Below are 25,058 nucleotides of genomic sequence, written 5' to 3'. Positions count from 1 at the left end.
GTAAGCTCCTACATGAGTCTTTGCTAGCAATGCAGCTATTTAGACCTCACGGATGTCATTTGCGGGGTGTTTCTTTGGCGTGGTGGGTTTTTTTAAACAACACAGAATGGTCGTTTCCCCAGGTGTATTCGCAGACAACATTTGGTGCATCTGCGTTTTAATCTAGAAAAATAGCAGCCTGGGAAGACTGAGCCATTCAGCTCAATAAAAAACAAAAAAGAGCCTTTTTTTTCTTCCTTTTTTAAAAAGTATTTTCTCTTTCTTTCTTTTTTTTTTTTTTTTTTTTAATGGAATGGCTCCTTTCACCTGTCTGTGAATCTAGCCTGTAAGGGAGTCCTTTCCAAAAGGAGCAAAATATGGTAATTTCCAATGGCTTAATTACAACGGGAGTGCAAATACGATTACGGTTAACATCAGACAACTAAGAAGCTAACAATGCTGAGGTCCTTGGCGGTGAACAGTTTCGTGTTAGACAATAATCTGCCTCTCCTGCTTTCTTCTGGCTATGTGATCACTTGTTTGTGGTCAGTCACAGCGCTTGGCTATGGAGATGTGTGTCTGGGATTACTATGCAAGCACTTAATTGTTTATTATTTAAATATCATCTCCTTAAGCAAATGAATACGTGGCTTAATTCACGTACGTTCAGATTACCGGGAGGTACGAACACATTGGAGGTTTGGGGTTTTTAATGCGATGATGTTTACGGTTAAAGATGCCCTTTTGCTACTCGCACCGCCAGCCTCCGCGCAGCCTGGCTGGGGAAGAGAGGGGCTGGTGCCTGAGCCCGGGCTGCGAGGCATCGACTTTCTCCATTTCTGTAACACAATAATCCAAAAGTTGGTCTACGGTACACTCGAGATTACTCGAGGCAGGAAAAAGATGGTGATGATAAAATCTGTTGTTCCTAACTCCAAAGTGGAATTTTAAACCACGTCGGGCTTTAAAAAAAAATGCAACCCATTTAAATGCTGAAAACGACATTAGCTACATTTGATGCCACCGCCGAGAGATGTAACTCTATTCAGATTTTCCTTCTTTGTGTCTAGATTGCTTGTACGAGTCGCGGACTTCACAAAGAGATGAGGTTGATCATGAATAGCACTTACTCCACCACAAGCTCGCAGAGCAGAAAATAGCGTTAGGATTTAAAAATAGACCTGGCTTTAACCACCCGACTCGCAGGCAACAGGATCGTAATCCTGTTGCTGTTATCACTACGCGCTTTAGATTTCTGGAAATGATTAAACTGGAAGTGTCTTGAAAAGTTCATGTACCTGACGGAGACGGTGTGAAGTTTTGCTGCCCTTGTGCGGCGGGAGGCGGCTGACCCGGCGCCGTGCTCCGGGCAGTGCCCTGCGCCTGCAGCCCGGGACAGGCAATGGCCTCATCTAGGACAGACTAAACCCAAACCATTTCTGCTTAAAGGACTCCCCCTCCCCCCCACCCCCAGCCCCCCCCGCCTCAACACCCTCCCCTTTCTTCTAATTATTGTTGGTCAATTATTAATTTGCATGTAGACCTTGTCCTAAATCCTCAGAACTAAACACAAGATCGTTCACGCTGTAATAGGCTTTAGACTGTAGCCCGTGGCCAGGAAGAATAAGGGCTCTATAGCAAAGCGGATCCCAGTGACCGCATGCTGAAATCTGTCCAGGGCACATGCTAATTACGAAGGTGGAAATGGCTTCGGCAAGCGCCCGGAAAGCTCCGGGCAAGGGCTGCAGCCAACGCGCGGGCTGCCTTCGGGAGGGCGCCAACCTGGTTTGGGCGGTGGCGATCCGCGGGCAAAGGTTTTACCTGCGGAAATCTCAATAGCGATGTACCCCCCTCATCCTCATTAGCTTGGGGAGTCTGGGTATAATCTTACAGAAAGGAAAAACCTGAGAGCCCTGTCATGTTACTAAAATATTCTGAATATTGCACATCAGGTATCTTTCCCAAAATGCTGCGGCGAAAGGAGATAAAAGCACCCTGCAATGAGAAACTGCCTTCAGAGGCGAAGTGCTAATGCAGATGGATTCATAAGGGATAAACTGGTAGATTTGGATTTTAGATTCCCTGTCGTGTTCTTTGTGAGCTTTTCTCTCCCCTCCCCGAGCAAACCACCAAAACTAAATAGAGACCCTTGTGCTATAACGGCAACCTCTCGCTACCAGCCTGCCTTAGAGCAGCGGAGTTTCAATTTGCAGCGGGGAATGAGATCTCAGGAACATTGAAATAGATTTACCTTGATCTCCTACAGGCCTTTTGGAAACGGAGAAGTCACGTTTGATGCTAGCAACAAACTTTTAGTGTCCCTTTAGGTAAGAAGTGGTCTGCCAACATTAGGATGTTAATCAGAAAACGCCTTGGAAACCCCCGGCCTTCTTTACTGGAGCAGCAGTAGCTAGTAGCATATCCTTAACCGTACCTGATGGAGCAGAAGGAAAGGACCCTCTAATTAATTAAGTGCGCCCAACCGGAGGAGGTTTAGTCATTTCTGAGTTTTGTTATGAGTCTGCCCAATTATTCCTAACGGCGCCGTCGAGCTAAGGTAGAGATAGGAGTTTAACAAACAATATTTTTGGTGTCTCTGGCTTGGACCGACGCTTTGCCGCTGCACCTGCAGGTAACATTTCGGTGAACCCGAGACAGCAAATGTCAGACGACGCGGGAGGAGAAGGGAGAGGTGCCCGCACCCGGGGGGGGCGAGGCGGGGGCACAGCCCGCCGGGGGGGCGCAGCCGCTCCGCAGTAGCCGTCCCGAGGGAGCTGGACCCAGCGCCCCGCCGGGGGCTCCCCCCGAGCCCCTCCTCTCCCCGCGGGCGCGATGAGTTTGACCGTCCTCAGCACGGCAGGGACACGGTCACAGTCACGCAAGCGGCGGCGCTTCCGAGGGGGTCCGCAGGGGCGGCCCGGGCCGCGCAGAGCGGGCGGGCCGGTTTCGGCGGGAGCTGTGCCGGGCACACGCGGGGGTATCTTTGCCAACACGGGCGCCATGGGAAATGCAGACCTTTTCCAAGAGAGCGAAACCTGTGGAAATCTCAGTAGCAGTTTACCTCTCTCATCCTCATTAGCTTGGGGAGTCTGGGTATAGCCTTACAGAAAGGAAAAAGGCAGGGTGAGTTACCCCTGGCAAAATATCCGGACGGGAATAAAGGATCATTTCGTTCAATGGAAAAAAAACCCAAACCCTGAACGTGCCAGTGGAGTGGAAAGATTGTGTCGCAACTGTTAGAAACAAACTCGTCTCTAGGTGAGATTTTTCGCCTCTGCCGACAGCAACCGTTGCAATCACCCACGCCAGGTAGGCGCACGCCTGTGGCGTCTGGTGGGCGCAGGGTGTGCGGGGAGCAAATCCTCCTGCGGAGGGGTTAACCCCGCTCCCGGAGCGCGGCCGCCTCCCTCCCGAGCCGCCGCGCTGCTTCCTTCCCTCCCCGGGCGCCTTCGCAGCGCTCGACAAAGCCGCCGTCCCCGCAGCGGGGCTCGCCCGGGCCGCGCTGCCCCGCGTTGGCTCCCCCGCGGGACCTGGGGGCGAGAGGGCGGTAACGGCGCCCGTCTCCCGGAGCAGTCGGGGCACGGCGGAGGGACGACGGCAAGGAGGGGGGATCCCGAGCAAACAGCTCCCGAATCCCGGATTGAGTCACCTTGTTTATTTTTTCCTGATGACTTGTTGTGCTAATTGACTTGTTTTCTCCGAGGAATGCCTATCTCTCCCGCCTCCTTCCCCTCACACAGATTTTTTTTCTTTTTTTTTTTTTTTTTTTCCTTTTTTCTTTTCTTTTCCAGACCAGGAGTGCTCTGCAGGAGACTACGGCTTGTGGAGGGATCTACCCGTTTTAAGGGAGATTCCCTTACCCCTTTGAGTCTCGTCGGTTTTATAGCTATTACTCTTTTATTAAAACACACACACACACACAACACATTGATTTCCATCCAAAAGGGCTAATTACATTACTTACAGTAAATAGCAGCCCTGCTGTCCAGGGTCTAGTGTGCCAAAAGAGAAAAAAAATCCCGGCTTATTTCACTTGATTGACTTCATCTTTGTGTGAAATTTTGTTTTATGAGCTGTATTCTGGCACTCGGAGGAATGTAGCAACATTCAATCTGCAAATAACATTAATTTTAGCTACTTAGGGGGAAAGAGAACGGAGGAAACTGGCTGCCTGAATCTTGGGTTACATGGAAGAGGTGACTCGAGGAGCCCCTGAGGATGTCTCTGGGATGCTTTGGAAAGGAAGTGGGGGCTGGGGTACTTCTTTCACTAGTCGCGCTCGGGTTCGGTGTGGAGCGTCCCCCAGGGAACAGGGAGCGCAGAACTGCCGCCAGGAAGATCCTTCAGTAGGGATCGAGGTGTCAGGAAACAGCCGGCAGCTGTTCCAGGGAAAGGCAAGGAAGAGTGGTGTGAAAAGTAAGTAGGAAAAAGGGAAAAGGAGGGGAGGGGGAGCAGAGAGAGAGATTAACCGGGAAGGAATGCATCACCCAGTCCCCTGCACACAATGATTGCTCGCAGCCCGCAGCCGGGGAGCGGGCGAGGGGAGAGAAGCCCGCGAGGGCGGCCCCGAACCGCTCCGCGCCCGCCCGCCCCGTCGGCGGCAGGGGCTGGCCCCGCGGGCTGCCCGCGGAGGGTGCCGGAGGTCCTACGGCGGGTACGGCCGGGGATCCCGCGGCGTTGATGCTCCCCGGCGGCAGCAGGGCGGGTAGAGCCCCGGTAAGCGCTCGATCCGCCCGGGACCTGGGCGGGCGACGCCGTGCCCTCCTGCCTTCGGAGTCCCCGCCCGCCGTGCCGCCTAACCGCCCCTTCCGCCGTCGCCGGGCCCGGGGCGCGGGGAGCGGTCTGGCCGCTCCGTCCCGCCTCGGCTGCCCCACAACGGCGCTTCTCCTCCCTCTCCCCTTCCCGCGGCGAAGCCAGGAGCGGCGGTGCCAGCCCGAGGGGCCGCGGAACGGAGCTTCCCGCGGCGCGGAGTGGCGCGGCTCCGGGGGGAGCGGGGCCCCCGGGCCACCCTGCCCCTCGCCAAGCGCCGGCGCCGCCAACTCCCGGGACTCCGTGTTTGGGGGAGGTAATAAACCCCACCCCATCCACAGCCCCGACTGTAATGTTTGTCACTGCTTGCCCATCACTAGGGGTTGAGAGGAGTATGACAGGTCTTTGTTGTCTGAATAAAAATCAGTGGCAGCTCAAGGGAGAGAACTCCTCCTACTAAATTATCAAAAATGGGCTGGCTTTAGTCTCTTAACAAATTGGACAGAGCTCCGGAAAGCAGCAGTCCCAAATCCAACCTACAGGCACTGGGAACTTTAAAGCAACCAGGGACTGCTGAAAATAGCACTTCTTTTTGCTTTCTTTGTATTCAAAACTATATCCTTTCCCGACCGGTTCTACTGCCCCAGGTCCAAGTCTCTCCAGTCAGGAGCCCCGGCTCTCCAGAACAGTAACAGATCCTTTAGCTCGCTTTTATTATTTTATTTTTAAAATTAATTATTATTACATTTTCTCCCCCTTGTTTGTTTTCTGCACATCTTCAGGAAGCCCTCGGTGCTTGTGCAAAGAGAAGCTCCTATTGCAACCTCCCTCCCTGCGCTGTGCGCTTCGGTGTAAACATTTTGGATGATCTAAAGACTCTGGGGTCTGTATATGGAAATAGTGGGGTGCAGAGCAGAAGAAAATACTTGTCCTTTCCGTCCCCCAGCCATGCTTTTCCACGGGATCTCCGGAGGCCATATCCAAGGAATCATGGAGGAGATGGAGAGGCGATCCAAGACCGAGTCCCGCCTGGCCAAAGGGGGACAGATGAACGGCCGAGAAACGGTAAGAAAGGAGCTGGCACCCTTTGAAAGGGAATCCTTGCAAACATGGACCCGCAGCGGGACAGAGCCTGGCTTTGGGGAAGAGAAAGGCGCTGCTTCCCCTGTCCCTTTCCCCACCACCCCCTGCTTGTAGACACCCTTCCGAGGCTCCCTGTAAACCCACCCGTAATGCTGTGTGCTGTGCTGGCCAGGCTTAGTTCTACATTTCTCTAATCAATGTCGTTGCGTGTGCTTTCTGGAGTAACGGGGGAAAATATTTTAAATCGTAACAGGGACGGTTTTTCAGCCCTTACAGCGAAGCAGCCTTTTGCCCCTGCTCGGCTCGCTGCGGCTGCTCTGCCCCCTCCGAGCTGAGCTGCAGCTGGAGTTTCTGAGGTGTACTTTACTTTTTTTGCACTCCTGGCACCTCCTAAATTAAACCGCAAACCGCGACCGCTTACTTTTCGTAAACATTTTTGGCCTGAAGTGTGGGATTGATACAAAGAGGCACCGCTCTCTCTGCATGTTATGCCCGCCGACTACTTTGCTTAGCAGTAACGTCTCCTCTTTCATTAGTCAAAAGACCAAAATCTTCATGGATGTACTAAGGGGTGGCGGAGAAACCGAGTGTCACGCTGCGTTTTGTGCAAAGCGAGATCTCCCTTTCTCCAACTTGTAGGGCTTCCGCCGATGGCGCACAAGGCTCCTCACACAAAGTAACGGCCTGAAAAAATGCTTTAAGGCTTTGAGCCATAGGGTCCTTCCCCCCTTCTCTTAAATAAACTCCCGCTTTGTTATATGAGGATTTGCAATGTAAATTCAACTCGCCTTCTCAATCGCTGCAAAAAAAGGGGGCGAGGAACACAACTTCAGACTGGAAAGTGAATGCGGAGTTGCCACTTTAAAACAGTTGCGACTTTAGAACAATATGTTCGGGATTCTTTTTCCCTGATAGTTTATCAGCAAACGCTGCCCCAAGTTTCACGGCAGAGCTTTTGTCTCCGCTGTCCCTCCGTCTCCCTTTGTCCCGAGCGACACTCCTCGTGGGGAGCAGATTAATGGGAACTTGCAGAAGTTTGCTGAGGAAAAGATGCTAGTTTTAGCTGAAACCAGCCTGTGCTACCTTTCTGTCCACGTCCCTGGCCGGAGTGGTGAGCGTTCACGCTCATTGCTCTTTACACCATTCACCTGTCTCCTTTCTCTTACTTCTGTTTTAAATGGCCTGGTTTTGTTTAGAGACGGGGTTTGGGCTGGTTTACGCACGGATGAAAATTTACCGGAAAATCGGTGCAAGCCTGCACCCTCTGCCGTGAACTTTTGGTGCAGCAAAACGGTATTTTCCGACTTTAAAATGCCGTTCTTGTGGAGCGCTCGAAGATTAAAACGCTAAAGTTAGGGGGAAGCTACAGACTTCAACTTCGGGACCTCAGAAAAGAATGGGCTCTGCTTTTCTTACTGAGGCCTAATCAGTTGCCTTCACATATTGAAATGACATTAGATCGTTAGGAGGGTTTTAATGGGATAAACATGAAAGCTGAACTGCGGTAAATAGTTTCCTAGCGGGGATGGTCCCGGTTCCCCCTCAAACTTCCCGCCGGGAGCAGAGAGTTTGGTCCCAGAGAGCAGTCTCTTTGTACAAGCCCCGGGCCCTGCGCAGGACCCCGTCCCCAGCCCGGACCGCCTGCCTGTCTTTCTCTCCCTGTCTCATCCCCTTGTGGTGTGGTTGTTTTGCAGAACATGCCCCCAATGAGCCCCGAGAAGCCTGCTTTGTGTGCTGGTTGTGGAGGGAAGATCTCAGACAGATATTACCTGCTGGCTGTTGACAAACAATGGCACCTCAGGTGTCTTAAGTGCTGTGAATGTAAACTGGCTTTGGAGTCAGAACTCACCTGCTTTGCCAAGGACGGCAGTATTTACTGCAAGGAGGATTACTACAGGTACAGCAATCAGTCCCCATGGGTTCAAAAGCACATTCCCTCACAAGGCATTATGAACCGAAACGCTCTTTTCTCCACATGGGCTTTCAAAGGTAGCTTTTCGCAGTCAGCGATTCCTTAATCCTGTAAACGTGTCCCCTCCGAAAAGTCTCGCACGTTTAAAAACTGAACGGATGGACAGGGGACACGCCGACTGAGCTTGTGTGGCGGTGCACAAACAAGCGAAGGAGAAGACCTCGGGTCTCCCGCTGCTCTGCAGTTTTTCTCCGTAAATACCAGCGTAAGACCCAACAAAAGTTTCCCTCTGCCCGGAGCTTGCCGGTTTTTCCGCGGGCCGGGGAGCGGGCCCCGGGGCTGGGGCGGCGGGCAGCGGCAGAGCCCGCGCCGCGCAGGAGCCCGCCGCCCCCTGCCCAGCCCCGCGGTTGTCCCGCGGAGGGTGCCGGGCGGCCGGGCCCCGGGAGCGGCCACTGTTTATCCGTGCGCTTCAGCTTTCGCGGCGTTCAGCTCCCCGCGGCCCTCCTCGTCTTGACACGAATGCCAGGAAAGCGGGGACCGACTCCCCTCCGGTCCGCAGGCGCACGGGCAGCGGGAGGACTTTTGCGAAAGTCCTAAGCGAATGGGTCAGCTTTGCAGAAAATGCAAGGCGTTTACCTCGGGACCCCGGCGCTGGCCCCGCGGTGGTGTTCCCGACAAGCCGGAGCACCGGCACCAGGCGGGCCAGGGGCCACAGCCGGCAACAAGGGCCGTCCTGGGGCCGGGGGGGGGCGCGACCCTGGCGGGGACAGGCTCCCTGCCGACCTCCCGTGGCCGGAGGGAAGGTGGGCGGCACTGGGGCAAGGTCTGCCTTTACCTTTGATGCCCACTTTTCCGTTTCCTTCAGAAGGTTCTCCGTGCAGAGATGTGCCCGCTGCCACCTTGGGATCTCAGCCTCTGAAATGGTCATGAGAGCCAGGGAGTCGGTTTATCACCTGAGCTGCTTCACCTGCACCACCTGCAACAAGACTCTGACCACAGGCGATCACTTTGGCATGAAGGACAACCTGGTTTACTGCAGGGCCCACTTCGAGTCCCTTTTGCAAGGAGAATATCCCCCCCAGCTGAGCTACACCGAGCTGGCTGCCAAGAGCGGAGGGCTGGCCCTGCCTTACTTCAACGGCACTGGCACAGTCCAGAAGGGGAGGCCCAGGAAACGAAAGAGCCCTGCCTTGGGAGTGGACATCGTCAACTACAACTCAGGTGGGAAACACACGCCGAACCTCCCTCCCGCTCCTCCGAAAAGAGCGTTCTCGGGCTTCCCCTCAGCTAGGCAGTGCGTAACTGAGCCAGGCCAAATCTTGCTTAACCATTGGAAAATCAAACAAACAGCCCTCTGAGGGTTGGAGCGTTTGCAGGAAAGCTAACAGCAGCCCTCCTCAAAGGCTGTCTTTGCCTATTAATGTCAAACACCCAAACTTAGCCACTTCCCAGGGTAAAGACAAAAAAAAAAAATAAAAAAAAGGAAAAGGAAAAAAAAATCCAACCCCAAAACCACAGCGTTTTTTCTCTATAGGAACCTCAGAGATACCGTTATCATTATTTGTATTTTATTAGCAAAAAGCACTTCACCAGTTAGACGTCAAATTACAAGTAACCAAACGGATCAGGAAAAAAAAATAGAATAAAAGTTAGAGTATATGGCTCCTACAATGCCAATGCAGTATGCACATAACTCGATATAGATATTCAATTTATAGAAATTAATTCTTCAGGCTAAATAATCCTGTTTTACTGGCACATAAACGATCAAACTGTACAAGAGGCCAACGAATAGATGTTGTTCCGTGTAACTAAGCCGCAACAAACGTAATTAAGGAGAATGGTTTCTGCTCCCTCAACAGTAGGAAAGGAACAAGTGTTGCCCCGTATTAAATTTCTTCCCTAACTGCAATCACTTAAGTACCGAAAGCGTGCCCGCACACACAGTATTAGGGGCCAGAGGTGAAGAAGTTTCAGGTATGATCAAGCAGTTTAAGCGGCGTTTCATTAGATGGAAGGCAAAAGTGGTAAGGGTATATCCGAATTAACAAGCTACCAACTCCAAAAATTACTTTAGCGAAACTTAAGCGCCCCACGGACGGTAACGAGGAAAGAAGGGTGTGGGAAGCAAGAGTGGTGCAAGATGTTTCCCTGTGAAGTGGGGAGCCGTTCCGGCCGGGGCAGGGAGCAGGGGGCTCCGGGAGAGGGGTCAGGGCCTCCCCTTCCAACAAGCGCAGGTCGATACGAGTGCATCGCCTTCGGCCCGGAGCCCTCTCCCCTCCACCAAAGTTCAGCCCGCCGCCACTGAGATTCACAAGCAATCCTCCACCGCCCCCCCGCAAACCCCCTCCATCCCTCCCCCGGCTCCTCCTCTGGGGCTGCTTGGGAAACGGGCTTTAGCTGGGAACTGGGTAGCTGTGCGAGGCTATTTCATCTCCTCTGATGCGTAGACCTTGGAGCCAGGGTAATCACTGCGCTAATTGTTCCTTGTTAATTGAAGATGACATTGGAATCCCTGGCTACGGAGCGGTTTCCAATCAATCCTGAAAGCTGCTAAAGAAAAGGGAACCTGCAGTGCAGCCAGGATTCATTCACTCCCGGCTTCGAATGGTGGATTTCCCGTACGCCCGCTCTTCGGCCTGCGCTCTCTCTGATGCACACACCATCAGCCAAATTCCCCAGATCCCTAAATGGAAATATTTCTAGGGACAATTTATCGTTAGAATTAGGACCAGAAATTAGGGAAAGATGAAAAGTTGTGGATATGATAAAACACCCCTTAAACTTCAGGTCAGGACTCAAGAGAGACGTTATTTGCGAACGCCATCATAGTTTTTGTGCGCTAATCTTAAATCTCTCCTTCTTCACAAGAACGGGGCATATAAGATGTACCACTGACTCCAAATGAGATTAAAACGCACTACATTAAGAAAATAGAGCTCACTTCACTGAGATCTCACAGAATGCTCCGGGCAACGGGGAGAGAAAAAAAAAAAGCCGCTCTAATCTGATGCTTTGGACTCAGCCTAGATGCCGAGAAATTTGTGTTAGGGCCGTGTTTTTTTTAAAAAAGTATTATCTAGCAATGTCCAGGGTCGACACATGGTCTCGAGAAAATACAGTTTGCAGCCAAATTGTGCATCTGGTGCAAACGACTCCAGCCCATTGACCCACTGCGCTGCAGATCCAGGGGGAGGAAAACGAATCTCTAACAGTTACGAAATGAGTTGCAGTAGATGAAACCGCTTCTCGAAAGAAAAAAAAAATCTCAAAATAATTGGCAGCCACTTTCCTACAAGCGTTTTCGTTCCCTGCCCTGTGATTCAGTAACTGCTCTTGCACGTAATCATTTACAAAGGGCAACCAGTCCACAGAAAATTAAATGTTGGATACACGACTGCCGCCTTCAGAGGGAGAAGCGGGACACGGGTAGGATCTGGAGCACACCCCACAGCCCACCCCGCAGCCCGCAGGCGGGCGCTTTCTCCCGGGCACTCGCTGCGGTCCGTGCTGGCCCCTCGCACGGCGGGCCGGCGGGCAGCCCCGCCGCAACCTGCCCAGGGCCGCCCGGCACGCCGGGTTGCGCTTGCGAGCCGGCGGGGATGCGCGGGGTCGGCGCAGCGGCGCGGTTCTCCCCTCCCGGCCCCGGCGCCCCGCGGCCTCCCCGGCTGGGCTCGGAGAGCCGCGGGACAGAGGCGCAGCCCTGCCCCGTACACCGCCCGCCTGCGCTAAAGCACGCCCGAGCCGGGAGGCAGCGCTCCGCCGCTGCGCAGACAGCTCCTCCGCCACAGCGAGAACCACGAATTTACCTTCCCCAGTAAACCAGGGCGGTATCCTACCGAAACAGTCACACCCCAGGGTGTCCGTATCGATGTGGCAAGCCATTGTGGAAAACGAATCCGACCTTTAAGAACGAAACTCTGGTTAAGCTAACAACTTCACCAAGCTGAGCACAAACATATGTGTATTCACAAGCGATCCGGCAGTACCTGGCTCAGATTTGTGCGCACGTTTTCAGGGGAGCTGAGCAGAGGGCCAGAATGGAAAATCAGATTCTGCTGCCGGATCTACAACAGCTTTTCTATTCTGTATTTTGTTTAGCAGTTTAATTTCTGTTTCTCAGCTCCTCGGTTGTAAAGTGGAAACACAACAATAAATAACTCAAAATGTTATGAGGTAAAAGCCATTCATACTTGCGAGCTGTCTGGAATTAATGTGAAAAATGGAAGAAACTATTCAAAAGTACTTAAAACGTTCAAGGCTTTCTCCATATTACCTCTTATATCATAGAATTAATATGTATTTTGAGGGAAACTGTGTTGACTTACAGCCCACAGTATATAGAAATGAGATGGTGAAGAAGATTTCCCTGGGAAAATATTTTACACAGCTGTTGCTCAAAGAGCTGTTTACTTTATTTCATTATATATGTGTGTGTGTGTGTGAAAAACTATGAAGAGTTCACTTGAAGAATTCTTGGCACTAAGAGGCAAACTGTTCTAGCTCTTTCCAAAGCAAAATTAAACAACCCCCCAATCCCGCTGCAAAGAAATGAGCAATAATGTCTTGCCCGATTTTTTGCTTCCCTTTAGTTCTCCAGGCAATAGTGTAAAACTCTGCTCTATGATGTGGCCAAACCACATAACGCTGTTTCACCCACGTAAAATAGAGAGTGCACTGATCATTGTATAAACTAGGATTGTCTGAGGATGCTTGGAGCCCTCTTCCCATATTCTCTTGAAAATAAAAGCCAAAATAAAGTAGACTGCAGACAAAAAAGTAGATCACAGAAAGAAAGGCAGTAAGCAGGACAGAGGAGCCCAAGGAAGTTTGCGATGCTGCTGTAAACCTGAGTGACCCAAGAAAAACAACACAAACAAAAAGCTTGCAACTGTCTGAAGTAAAACCTGAAGACTGAATTCTGGTACTCTGATTTATGTCAGCTCATAAGTCATGGCCCACGTAGTTGGACTGAAGGCAGTGTGATTTCTTGTGAAAACAAGTAGCAAATACAATCCAAATCTGGTCTGAAATTGTTTTTAAGGCAACTTTCAACTCCTGGTATTTTCAGAAGTGTCAGCTTACTTTGTTTGAAAGTGCAGATATACTTCTTACCAAGACTAGAAGCAAATCTAGCTATAATTAAATATTCACCTGATCTTCTGTCAAAGTGTTGTCTCACCAGCATCTGTTCATGTTGACTTGTCTTATAATTCAAAAGAGAAAACACCTTCAAGAGGCTTTTTATTTTTTCCTGGTTTCAAGTTGCTTCGCCTCTGTTTTTAGCACTGTCAACATCAGTCTCTCTGTATTGTGTGCTTTCCCTCTTTCTTCTTCTCTCTCTTTTTTTTTTTTTTGAGTAATAGGGATCAATTTGGCCTAGTAAATAATCCAGTAACTATTGGAAAGCTGTTCAAAAATTCAAATGAGCAACTAATGAAACTTGCTCTAGTTTACAGACATTCTGAAACATTTTTAATTAGCTGTTCTTTAATTAATATTCCCTGCTATGGGGACACCATTAATTTTCTCCTGTGTGACTGAGCTATCTTTATAAAATGAGATCCTATAAATTGGTAACCCAATTTTTTTTAAGCTGAAAAGCAAAATATAGATGGATGTCTCACATGTTTTTTTGCCAATACTGCCATTCCTTTCCCCGATATAAAGTAATAATGCTACGGTCCCTGAACAGCTGTAACTCTTGTGTACAATTCACACCCATAAAAGTATAATCTGAAACAAGTTCATCTTTCATAGACACTTTGAAAATCCTGAGTCCGGGAAAGCAGGCAAACTCTTTTAAAGTTTTGAGTCACTAATGGAAACGTCCTAATTCAGTACCAACTAAGAGCTACTGCTGATTGGGGTTGAGATTGAGCGACTGAATCAAGCCTTGATGCAACTGCTTTCTAGACATGTTTCACAGATGAAGGTCTTTCAGCAGTTCATATAAACTCCCAGGCAGAGTCCAAAAGCATTTATTTTATCAGCAAAAAACTCCAGATTTTATGCTTTCTTGGTGAACTGTCATAACAAACTTTCCTGCTGTACATCTCTTTTTATAGGTGCTTGTGATTTGGGGGAAAAGCTCAGAAACATTCAAAATGCTTGTTTGACCTTTATTCTTCTCTCAAGCTAAGAGTGTTTCAATGAGTGAGATTTCAAAATCTGAATGAGATTTCAAATGACTCTTTGAACGCCCAAAGCAAAACCATCACCACAGGGAAAAGACTTGTTTGAAAATGCATGCCAAAGGAGAGAGAACTTTCTAAGTCTGCCCTTAGTAGGTACAGGCCAGAGGGACATGGCATGTTTTAAGAATACGAAAAGGTCATCTTCTGGATCTTTTTTGTCTCATTTAATTACCACATCTGTACTCATCCTTGCACTTTCTTAGCCCTTCCTTCCTGCTTGCTTGCTTCTTTCCTTCCAAACAGTACGTGGCTCAAGATTATTGCCTTAATTCATTTATTCTACATGATGCATGGCCACTAACTCCTGGTTTCATTTTGTTTATTGACCAGGTTGTAACGAGAATGAGGCAGATCACCTGGACAGAGACCAGCAGCCTTATCCCCCATCCCAGAAGACAAAGCGCATGCGCACCTCCTTCAAACACCACCAGCTTCGTACCATGAAGTCCTACTTTGCTATCAACCACAACCCAGATGCCAAGGACCTCAAGCAGCTTGCCCAGAAAACAGGCCTGACCAAGAGAGTTCTGCAGGTAAGAAGCCACATCACAGGCTTGACAGAATTTCCCCCTACCCCTGCCAGTCAATAGCATTTCCCTTGTGTGTAATGATAGCGATATATGTAGAAATAATTTTGCTAGGTGTGTCCCTAGTGGGTGTGCAGAGGCGTATGGTATTACATGGCAGGAGCGCTGAATGTATGCCCTACCACCCCAAGGCAGCCAAATACTAAAATGTGATTTGTAATTAGTTGCATCCTCAACATGAGGAAACGGCCTCCAGAGTCTACCAACCCAGTACATATCCTGGGATCTGTAGTCTCTCTGTGGTGACCTTATTAAGGGTAGAGGTAGCAAATCTACTCATCTTATACACACTGGGTGAAGCCTTTGGGCTCCCCTACAGTAGTTAATGTGCCCCCTCAGCAAGCAGATCCCCCGATATGTAGGAAGCAAGCTTTGACCAATATGATCCTCCAGGACCAGCTGGCTCCCTCTCTCAATGCCTGTTAGACAATTGTTACCTTTAAGGGCCTACATGGTAAAAAGTCACTTCCCTTTGAAGGGCAGCCTAGCAAATCACACAAAAAAAAATCCCTATACGGTGCGTGCTAGCTCAGTGAAGTTAAAGCGAGGTGTTATTATATGCAGAGCGCCAAAGAAGGGCAGCAATTGAGATAGAAGGAGAATCTATTAGCGGCAATTCCTTGCCCGTGCTACATGTCACCTAAAACATTTTCAGTGAATCTTACAGAACAGAAAGACTAGGTGACCCATACCAAGAATCGGTATGATAGGGATGGTGTAATTACCCCTTCTTCCTCTTCAGTCTTTTAAAATGATCAAGACAAGCTTTCAGCCTTGGCAAAAATCTGCTCATTCACCCTTCGACTCAATCTTTATCACGTGTCTTGACCCAAAACCTACCCAACCCAAGAATACACTACATGGCCATCAAGAAAGTTCCTTTCCTTGGGTGAGTGAGCAAGCAGATTTTCCTTAAGACTGCTCTATGAGGTCTGCACACTGGGCTGCAACGTTCCAGTGAGCGCCCGTAGCACTGGGCCTTGTATGCAGGGTCCCTCCTGTGAAAGAGTCAGTACCACCAGTAGCAAGTGAAGCTATAGAGTGACTTAAGTCGATTTGCCACACAAAAACAAACAACAAAAAATTACTTAAAAGCAAGAACAAAGACAAAAATAAGCAAAACAAAACAAGCATCGGTAAAGAAATCAATTGGGATTGGTTTGCAGGTTTGGTTTCAAAACGCAAGAGCCAAATTCAGAAGGAACCTTTTGCGGCAGGAGAATGGGGGTGTCGATAAAGCTGACGGCACCTCACTTCCGGCACCGCCCTCAGCAGACAGCGGCGCACTCACTCCACCCGGCACTGCGACCACTTTAACAGACCTGACCAATCCCACTATCACTGTAGTGACATCAGTGACCTCTAACTTGGACAGCCACGAATCCGGGAGCCCCTCACAAACTACCTTAACGAACCTTTTCTAACATTTCAGTTTTTTTTTTTTTAATTCTTACTCTTCTTCTTTATTATTATTATTATTATAATTATTATTTTTATTATTTTCAAGCCTTTTTTTTAAAAAATAACAAACCCACAAAATATTTGGGAAAATAAACAGCTTGATGTGTAGCATCTGCAGCCACTTGGCAAATGAGTTTGAAGTAATATGTTGCTATAATAAATGAACACTTATTGTTGTTAAATTGTACTCAAATTTTTAAAATTCATCAAATAACTGAAGAGAAGGTTATGAATCATTCTAATAAGTGCCTCTTAAAATTGTATGTTACTTATTTCCAGAACTTTGAAAAAAATTATGACTACCACAAAAAAAAAAAAAAGATTCTTTTCCATTCTTGATAACTGGATAAAAATCAGTTTAATTATAGCCAAAAGAATGCTGCTTCAGCATTGTATGTTGACTTACAGCATTCAAGAACCCCAAATTTAATTTCATTTTTATAATGCATCTAAAAGTTTTGTATGATTTATTTTTTAAATGTTGAAAAATAATACAAAGTGAATTAAACTAATCATTGAAACAGTCAGACTGCAAGTGCCAGTGCTTTTTTCTAGTGCATTAGTCACAAGCCTGACCCTCCCTGAGCACTGGAGAGTCTCACTGGGATAGCTAAATGCTCCTCTGCCAGTTCTTCACCCAGCTGGGACGTCCTTGGCCACCACTGAAAGCTGTGTCTGGATGGAGGGCTTGGAGAGAGAGACCCAGAAATGAGAATGCATGTGGGTGAGGATGGCAGGATCAGGCTGTTGGTCTCCAAATTTGTGTCCTGTACATTAAGGAGGCAAGATCCAGAAAACGCCCTCCAGAATGAGCTCACTCCTATAAGGATATTATTAAAGTAATAACAGCAGAATAACAACTCAGGTGAGGAGTGCTACTGATCTGAAATATCGCATAGGGAGGGTTTTTAATTTTTGTCTGTCAAGCAGCTCTGATTTGGAATTAAAAAAATATAAGTGGGGTTCGCTACACAGCCTTGATGCCGTACCATTAAAGCCAGCAGGAGGTTGCCCAGCTACTTGACTAAGCACAAAAATTTCCAAGAAGACATACGCATGTGTACTGTTAAAATGAGTTTTTGATAAATCACACTTTTTTCAAGGAAATGGAAATAAGCAAAATATAATTTATTAAGATGTTTAAGGAAAATATTTCAGTACAATTTACTCATTACTATTTTGAATTTACTTTAGATGTTTCCTGAGATTGTATCAGACACTTTGTTTAACACATGAACTTAAAATCTTTAGTTCATTCATATCTCTAACATACACTTTAACTTTTTAAACTTTGTATAAAACAAAAGAATGTTAGCAAAAATTCTTACAAAAATGGGAATTGGCAGTGAATAATTTTAAAGCAGATAAACTCAGAAGCCTTGTGGATGCTGATCTGAATACATTTCTTAGTTTACAATAGTGATCTTTCTTTTTTTAATTTTATTTAAGCTAAAAGTCTGAATGGTCTGGGCAGTGGTGAATGTTCATTTGTATCCTTTTATTGTAGTTAAACACCAATTAGATTGTGGAGAGTCTCAGAAACAAAAACAAACAAAAACCAGTCAAGATCTATGTCTTGCTTTTAGTGGATTGTTAAGAATAACTTTGCACATATACCCCACTTTTTAGACACCATCAAATCTCTTTTTTGGTGGTCAAAGTGGCTATTTAATATATTTTAAAGGTGTCCTTTTTGGCTGTATAAATGTGTGGTTACATATTGACAGTTCACTGCCCACATTAAAGTGCATTATTGTAATTTTTGCTCAGGGTTTTTAGAAAATTAGCACAGAAAAGTAGCTTATTTTTAAAAAAAAGATGATGGAAGAGATGTTAACACTGTAATAGAAGAAAGGTGTGTTTGCCATTATATATTTAGCAAGTATGGTTATCATCTTCTACGGATATTAAATCTTGACTTTTCCTATTTCTATTACCTTATGGGCATTTACCACTAACCAGACCAAACGACCTTGGTAAGGCTGAGATCTTTATTAATACACTTTTACAGGTAAAAATATTGATACTTATAAATTTTGTTCTTTGACAGAACAATATATGGTACTAGAGATCTACTTTATTAAGTAGACTAATTAAAACTCAGTTCTACTATGTGCCTTATGATATACCTTGGGAGTAAGTTTGTGAAAAATCAGGATATATGTGTTGTTTGTTAAATTAACTGTTTTAAGCCCTTTTGACACCTCACTAGTTTTGTACTGTTTTACCTCTTATTTCTGAAACTCTTTTTATGGTGTATCCTGTTAGAGGGGACAAACATGTCATAGAAAGCAGTTGTGCACTCTTTCAGATATAGTTGATAAATCCAATAATCTTATATATTGAGCTTCGTGTTTATAGTACAGTAAGTGGTCTAGCAAAATTGTCCATGTTTCTTTGTTTATTGATAAATGCATTGTATAGAAACTATTTCCCCTAAATATTTATGGACCAAACAATTGTGATATATCCTATTAAATTTGTGTGAATAAACCATTTGAATCTAAGGAGTTTTATTTCCCATCAGCTTGTTTTTGTTTTTGTTTTTGTTTTTGTTTTTGTTTTTGTTTTTGTTTTTGTTTTTTAATTTAAAGTCTACGTGTACCAATGCGCCTCTTTGCTTTTACGGTACCTGTGAACAATTCGTATTAAACATGGAAACACGGCCTTTTAAATATTTTCAAATATGGTTCCTTCTTAGGTTTTCAATTCTTCATATTCAATGTATATGCTAGTGCTGGTGCAATTTAGATTTTAGCCTTTTAACCCCCTTTTTTGAACATGCAAAGTAATGCCCCACTGATTTGATACTGAAACCCTGTCTTAGACTTCTAAAAAAGCCAGAAAACTAGCAGCTAAAGTAATTGCATGACAAATATAACCTAAATAATATGATGAAATGAATCAAGATTTAATGCTAGGTATATTGAACACAAAATAGAATTGCAGACCCCGAAAAGCCAGGTTGCTCTGTAGTTTAATAAATTGTCACTATGATTTCTTTCAGGGAGAACAAATCATGGGGCATTACAGCCAAACATCCCGACGTTTGAAAATTCCCTAAAGTATTAAAAGAAGGGGAAAAGTTTGATCGGAAATCCACTGCAGTGAAGACAAAGACAATATTAGGTTATGATAATCATACAGTTAAAAATCTATTGAGCCAAAAAATAAAAATAAAAGACTTGATGTCATTTCCTGAATGTTAACAAAACATATGTTATTTTACGGTGTCTAATTAACAGAACTGAAGGCTTCAACAAATTGTGTGGTATTAAAAACAAATTTAGAGAAACTATGTATAAAACCAGAGCAACCTGGCAGCAATCTACCCAGCCCATATTCGAAGAAAACTTAAAAAAAAAAATCACATTTGTCAAGCACAAGTACTTGTAAAATAAAATCTGAGTGCATTCATTCCACTTGCTTGCTAATGTGTACTAGTCATATCTGTTAAATGGATTTTTGTAAATTCAAAGAGAACTTTTCACTCATTCGAGATCATAGGAATCAAAACCCAGTAAATTTAGTACTATTGTTTCTGAATTCTTTTTTTTTTTAAATGAGACAAATCTGCATGCACTTTTCCATCTGTCACATATAGTGTACATTTCTGTATGATGAATTTCTCTTTGATGTTTCTTGTATAATAGCTTTCATTAATAAACATTTTATTTGATGCAAACATAGTTAACTTTATGTAAACACATAGCTAATTGTTCCAACTAATTTAAACTTTTCTTTTGAAAAGAAGCAGTACAGTGCAGTTCCAGTATGTTATATATATCTAAAATCACAAAGAATGAGGTAGCAATACTGTTGCACAGTGTAAAATTATTTCCTTTGGTGTTAAATTTTTAATTTTTTAATTTCTTGTGTAAAACTGACATGTTTTAAAAAAAAATCCCATCAGCATCAACAATAAAACAATCCCCAAATTCTTCATCAATATAAGAAAACATAAGCAGTAGAGTATGTAAAATCCTCAATGACTTTTAGAGTACAAAGATATAATTTGTGGATCCCTGAGCTGTTTACATGGTCACTATGCAATGAGCAAGTATGTTTCAAAAAGTTGGTCCTAAGATTTCCAGTCCAAATCACAGATGATTTTTACAAGCCAACAAGCAAGTGTAACAATAACCAATTCTTAGTAATGAGGTTTTGTAACTGTTAAGCAACTATTTGCAGAAAGATTTTTTAAAATATATTCCTATTTAGCTGTATAGCCAAAGCGTATGTTAAACAAATTAACATATAAAAGACTTGCCAGAAAATCTTTCATTAAGATGACATTTTTATTATATACTAATGAACCCTATGTAAACGATGTAACTTTTATGAATGATGGACATTAAATATTTCACTTACGTGTATCCTCAGCATTTTGCATGTTTTCTTAAACTTTTCCAGTTGCTGAATTCTAAAAAGAAAACCATACAATTATTAACAACGTAATGCAAAGTTACGTACAGATTACTGCAGCGCTCTCTGGAAACCGGTAACCACGAGTGTTCTAACAGCAATAAAAAGGTATCATTTATTGGTGGCAATTATGGGAAGCATTGTTTAAACAACAGTTTTATAGTATGTTGTAAAGGTCTATTGAAAAAGGTTAGCATGGTGGACTTAATTCAAATCAGCTTGATCAGAAATTTAAGTATATTGTGGAATTCTTAAACTGAGCCTTATGCGTATTTATTACTACAGAAAGTAAGTAAATGTAGGAAAGCAATTATTCGTGTCACAGCCCTAATGTGGTTTCCCCTTGTTGTCCATAGGTAAATATTACAAACATTAATTATTCAAATCAGTGGTGTTTAGGGCCAAGAAAAAAAACTATGTACTATAACTTTTCTTTTGTAAAACACTGCATTCTTTAATAAGTTGGATTCCTTCTCCCCCTGATTTAATACTTACATATTTCTAGTCTAAATTATTGTCCAAGTGCTGCTTTTTTCACCTGATTTAAATTAGAAAAATAAATTAATTAAATGCTCCTGGTGAAATACTAGCTCCACTTAAGTCAATGGCAAAATCATCACTGACTAAAGTAAAACCAGGACAATTTTATTTCTCCATGTCTGATTAGAAACATTAAGGTTTGATTTTTCTTTGTTTGGAGATGGTCCTGCACATAGTGCTCTGATTGACCTGACTAGTTGCATTACTCAATCCAAATTTTTTGAAAGATAAAGATCTGTCTCCTGCATTAAGAGAGTAAACATGTTGAAAGGGCAGTATTATATGAAAAAGAAAAGAAAGGAATAATTTCAGACAAGATTTGAGAGAATGCAAGACAAATTTCGGTTTTCAGGATTGTCGCAAGTGAGAAATGTGTTTGGGGTCTTTCTAGCGGATACATATCCACATCTAGACACAGCATTTCTTTGCACTCCTGTTCATGAGCAAGAAGTCAAATTGTGCTGTCCTAAAACATCTTACTCAGAAATACTCACCAGAGAAATGGCTTGCAGGACCAGGTCAAATGACAGAAGGCTGACACCGCAGCCCACTGAAATTGGTGAATATTCTCTCTCCGATTCCGTGGGCTTTGAGCCAGGAGCTGAATGAACATGGAGATTAAATTATTCTCTTGTCTCTAAAGAAAGCATAACCTCCAGAATGAGACAGAATACATAGGACAGCCATGCCGCCCTGTGCTTTGGACTTCATTCTTCAGAGCTGCTAATCCCAGCACCTGGCACATGCATTAAATTGACTTCAAAATATTTCTTCCTCCTTCACCCAAATACAGGACACAAATTATACTACCGGAATTTCCAGAAGCTACTATAGTGTCGGAGACTTTATTCAGTTATTCTGCAATGTTGAACAATTCTTCTGCGCTTCTCACTTGACACAGACTTATCTCGACACATACCTATATACGTATCCTTGTCTTGCCTTCAGATAACCAGTACTTTCATATTTATTTAAGTCATTCAAACCTATAGGAAGCAACTCTCCATGCTTACACGTTCTAGCAAAGGCAGTTATAATAATTTTTTTTTTAATACTCCTCTACAGTAAAATATTTTTCCAGAGTAGTTTTTATGTTATGAATTTGTACTTTTGTATGTTTTTTTCTTTTCATAGCTTTAGACCAAAAAAATGTAGCGCTTGAAACATCTAAGTGTACAGATCATTTTGCCAGCTTTTCCTGTAATATCTAGAAAAACAAATCTACTGCAATCATTGAATTTATAGCTTGCATGTTACTGTAAGAGTATTCCCCTCTACAAAGTGATTTTATCGTAACAGATGATATCACGTACATTCAATTCGAATTTTAACTAATTTGATTAGTATTAGAAATGATGGCTTTTTAGCTGCACTCATTTCTGGCTCAAGTGTGCTTCTGTTTTTGCAAATGGGATTGCAAGCAAGCATCCTTTGAAATTTCTGGCATTTGCTAGTGCTAGGAGCAGAGGGCTAGACTGAAGGTCTGATCTAGCTTGACAAAAAACAGTGTTATTTTCCAGTTTGTCCTCTTTTCAAATTGGACTTTAACAGAGGATATAAATACTGTCAATAATTATTTTACTGCTAGAAAATAAAAGTCAGGTATGCTTCCCTTTTGCACTTCAGTTACACACTTCAATATAGATTTCTGAGTCTGAACAGATGCACAGTGTTTTGAATCTGTAAGACTGCTGCATATAGCAAATAAAAAATAAGGGAAAGAAAGCCGAGAAATGGTTATCAGACTGCAAATATAAGCAGTCACTGGGTGAGATGTGGTAGTTTTCCATTTATCATCCTATGAACACTTATTTCACCATTTTCCTTGAGGAATTTGGACTTACCTGAGAGTAAATGATCAAGTAGGTTGCTGTTGCATGCATCTTGATCCCACAACTGAGAGGCAATGGAGAACCATCTGTAACAAGAATGTTTCAGGAATAATTACCTAGCAAAATAACAAAATGTTGGCCAATATCCTAAAATCAACAAAATAAAATGCAACGTCAGAAAAGCTGAGAGCACTGATTACTATTGTATCTTAAGACATAAACATATACAGGCTCATGATTTCTGTTTACTTCATAGAGGATAATTAACTTTACCAAACAAATACATATCCCATCACAACAAGGAGCCATGCATGTAGTGTCGGTAGGGACAGTAAGATAAGTTTAGAAAGTAACCAACCTGGCAGCTTAGAGGTGAGTATTTTTCATCTGCAAAGATACTTGCATAATTATTGCTCAGGCTGCAGCCTCAAGTGTTAGATAAGACCTCTCATTCTCTTTTCTGGCTGTCCAGCAGAGTATTTTTTGATTTTATAAGAAAAAGTGGGCTACAGAAGAGAAAGTTAACTGGACATTGTAAAGTGCATGAATGGGATTGTGTGCCTTTTATGTGGCTGCTAGCACATTTGATATAAAATGCTGCTGCACTGAGGCTCTGAATATCAGTCTTAAAGAAGCTACTGCTTGCTTTCTGCTTTTTTATTTGAAGGTGCCTTGCTTCTCGTATATGAGGTTACATAGACAAGCTGTAACTACGTTAGCTGAAGTAATATCCTGCCCCATTTTGTCAAAACTTTTCTTAATAATCAAAGCCTTGGACAGATGCTTTTTTGTCAATCTGGCTGGAGCAAATTAAGACATTAGAGCTGCTTCTTTCATTACAAGCTATTAGAAATACTTTATCTGTCCAGGAGTGCTTTCCACATACAGCAATGTTAGAATTGTCCTGAGTGGATCCATTTCTTCTGCTATTTAACCTGTAACAGAGCACTAACATGACACTAAATACATAGGAATCGGTGGTTCAAAACACTAATTTTAAATCACTGCTGTTGTTGTGGAGGGTCCCAAATTGAGAAGCTCTCCAAATCACAATTTACCACTAGAACAGTAGCATTAAAAGACTCTATGACTTGGAGTGCTCAGATCTTTTATAAATAACACCCAGATCCTGAGATCTTGTTGCCCCATTGTCTTATAACAGCAACAGATTAAAACTGGAGAACTCAAAAGTATGGCTGTGTCCTTGAATCTATTCAAACTGCCTAAATTCAACATATTTCCAGAATGGACTGTTGAATTCTGGTGAAATCTGGAGCTTTTTGATTAAATTTCCTTGATTTCCTCATTTGGATCTGTCTGAAACAGAAAAATAGTATTTTAATGCTAAAGACTTCCAGGTTTTTAGCAAAACTGAAAAATGAAGTAATGTATAACATCAGTGAAAAAAGAATTTTACAGAACTAAAATTCAGTTCAGAACAGTTCTAAAAATGTCCAGAGGGTTTTTTTTTTGTTTATTTGTTTGTTTTTAGAAGAGAAAAGTAACAGCGAAAACCATTTTCTGGAAACATGCTCTCCAATAGCTACTTTCCAAAGGCCTCTCCTTTCAGCCTCTGAAGAATTTTGCCATTAAATTAAATAACATTTCATCACAAAACCCTCTTACTTCAAGCAAGTTGAATCCTTTTTTTCTCCAGTATCTTTGAACATTTGTGTTTCCTCTGTATCATTTTTGCCCATGTAAAGCCAATCTGTGCCAGATCGCACAGGCAGTCTTATCAGTACAGCGTGCATTTGTTTAGGAGATCCTTCATCGGGCATACATCCTAGAGCTGAACATACCTTACCCCCGGCTGCTTTCCTCAAGGCAACTCTTACTCCTTTTATGAATTCTTGGGCCTACATGGTCTACGTGGCACCAGTCAACAGGCCTGTCAGGCCGAGGGCACTAACGGGCCCTGACGACCAGCCCCAGCCGGGCCCCCACCACCCACGGCCCAGGGCACCATTTGAGCTCGGCCCTGAGCATTGAAGTTCCCCCCGAGCAGTGCTGTACCTCAGCCTGCCTCTGGGCCTGCCTCCAGCAGGGCTGCTGCGTGGCCCAGCTCCGTTCCCAGGCTGCCCATGGACCCTTGGGCAAGGTGGGCTTTTGGTAAGAAAAGGAATACTTCAAGATTTGGTCAATTTTTTCCTTCACGGCTCTATTTTGCAGCTGGGGTTCCTCCACCTTTCCTCCTAGCACAGAGCTAAGGGCACCTGTTCAAGTTGCTTGGAAGATAAAAGCTGAAACAAGATCCTGGCCTGGGAGGTCCCAGTCGCTCTCTGCGCTGCTT

The 25,058-nt window shown here is 44.5% G+C and overlaps 1 protein-coding gene across 2 annotated transcripts; it reads left to right on the top strand.

Moving 5' to 3' along the window:
- Positions 1-4,044: 4,044 nt before the first annotated feature.
- LHX9 (LIM homeobox 9) lies at positions 4,045-20,344 on the top strand. 2 transcript variants are annotated; one of them, XM_075156552.1, is made up of 6 exons: positions 4,045-4,395; positions 5,675-5,793; positions 7,506-7,708; positions 8,589-8,944; positions 14,251-14,453; positions 15,674-16,274. In XM_075156552.1, the coding sequence occupies exons 1-6, from the start codon at positions 4,167-4,169 to the stop codon at positions 15,929-15,931; spliced, it is 1,368 nt and encodes a 455-aa protein (XP_075012653.1). In that variant the 5' UTR covers positions 4,045-4,166; the 3' UTR covers positions 15,932-16,274. The 2 variants fall into 2 exon arrangements, with proteins under 2 accessions (XP_075012653.1, XP_075012652.1); XM_075156551.1 differs by lacking the exons at positions 4,045-4,395; positions 15,674-16,274 and adding an exon at positions 18,976-20,344 and having other exon boundaries at positions 5,248-5,793.
- Positions 20,345-25,058: the final 4,714 nt, after the last annotated feature.

Source organism: Calonectris borealis, chromosome 8 (assembly GCF_964195595.1).
Source record: "Calonectris borealis chromosome 8, bCalBor7.hap1.2, whole genome shotgun sequence".
Lineage (NCBI taxonomy): Eukaryota > Metazoa > Chordata > Aves > Procellariiformes > Procellariidae > Calonectris > Calonectris borealis.
Note: the sequence above shows the minus strand (reverse complement) of the source record. Positions and strands in the feature narration are given on the sequence as shown.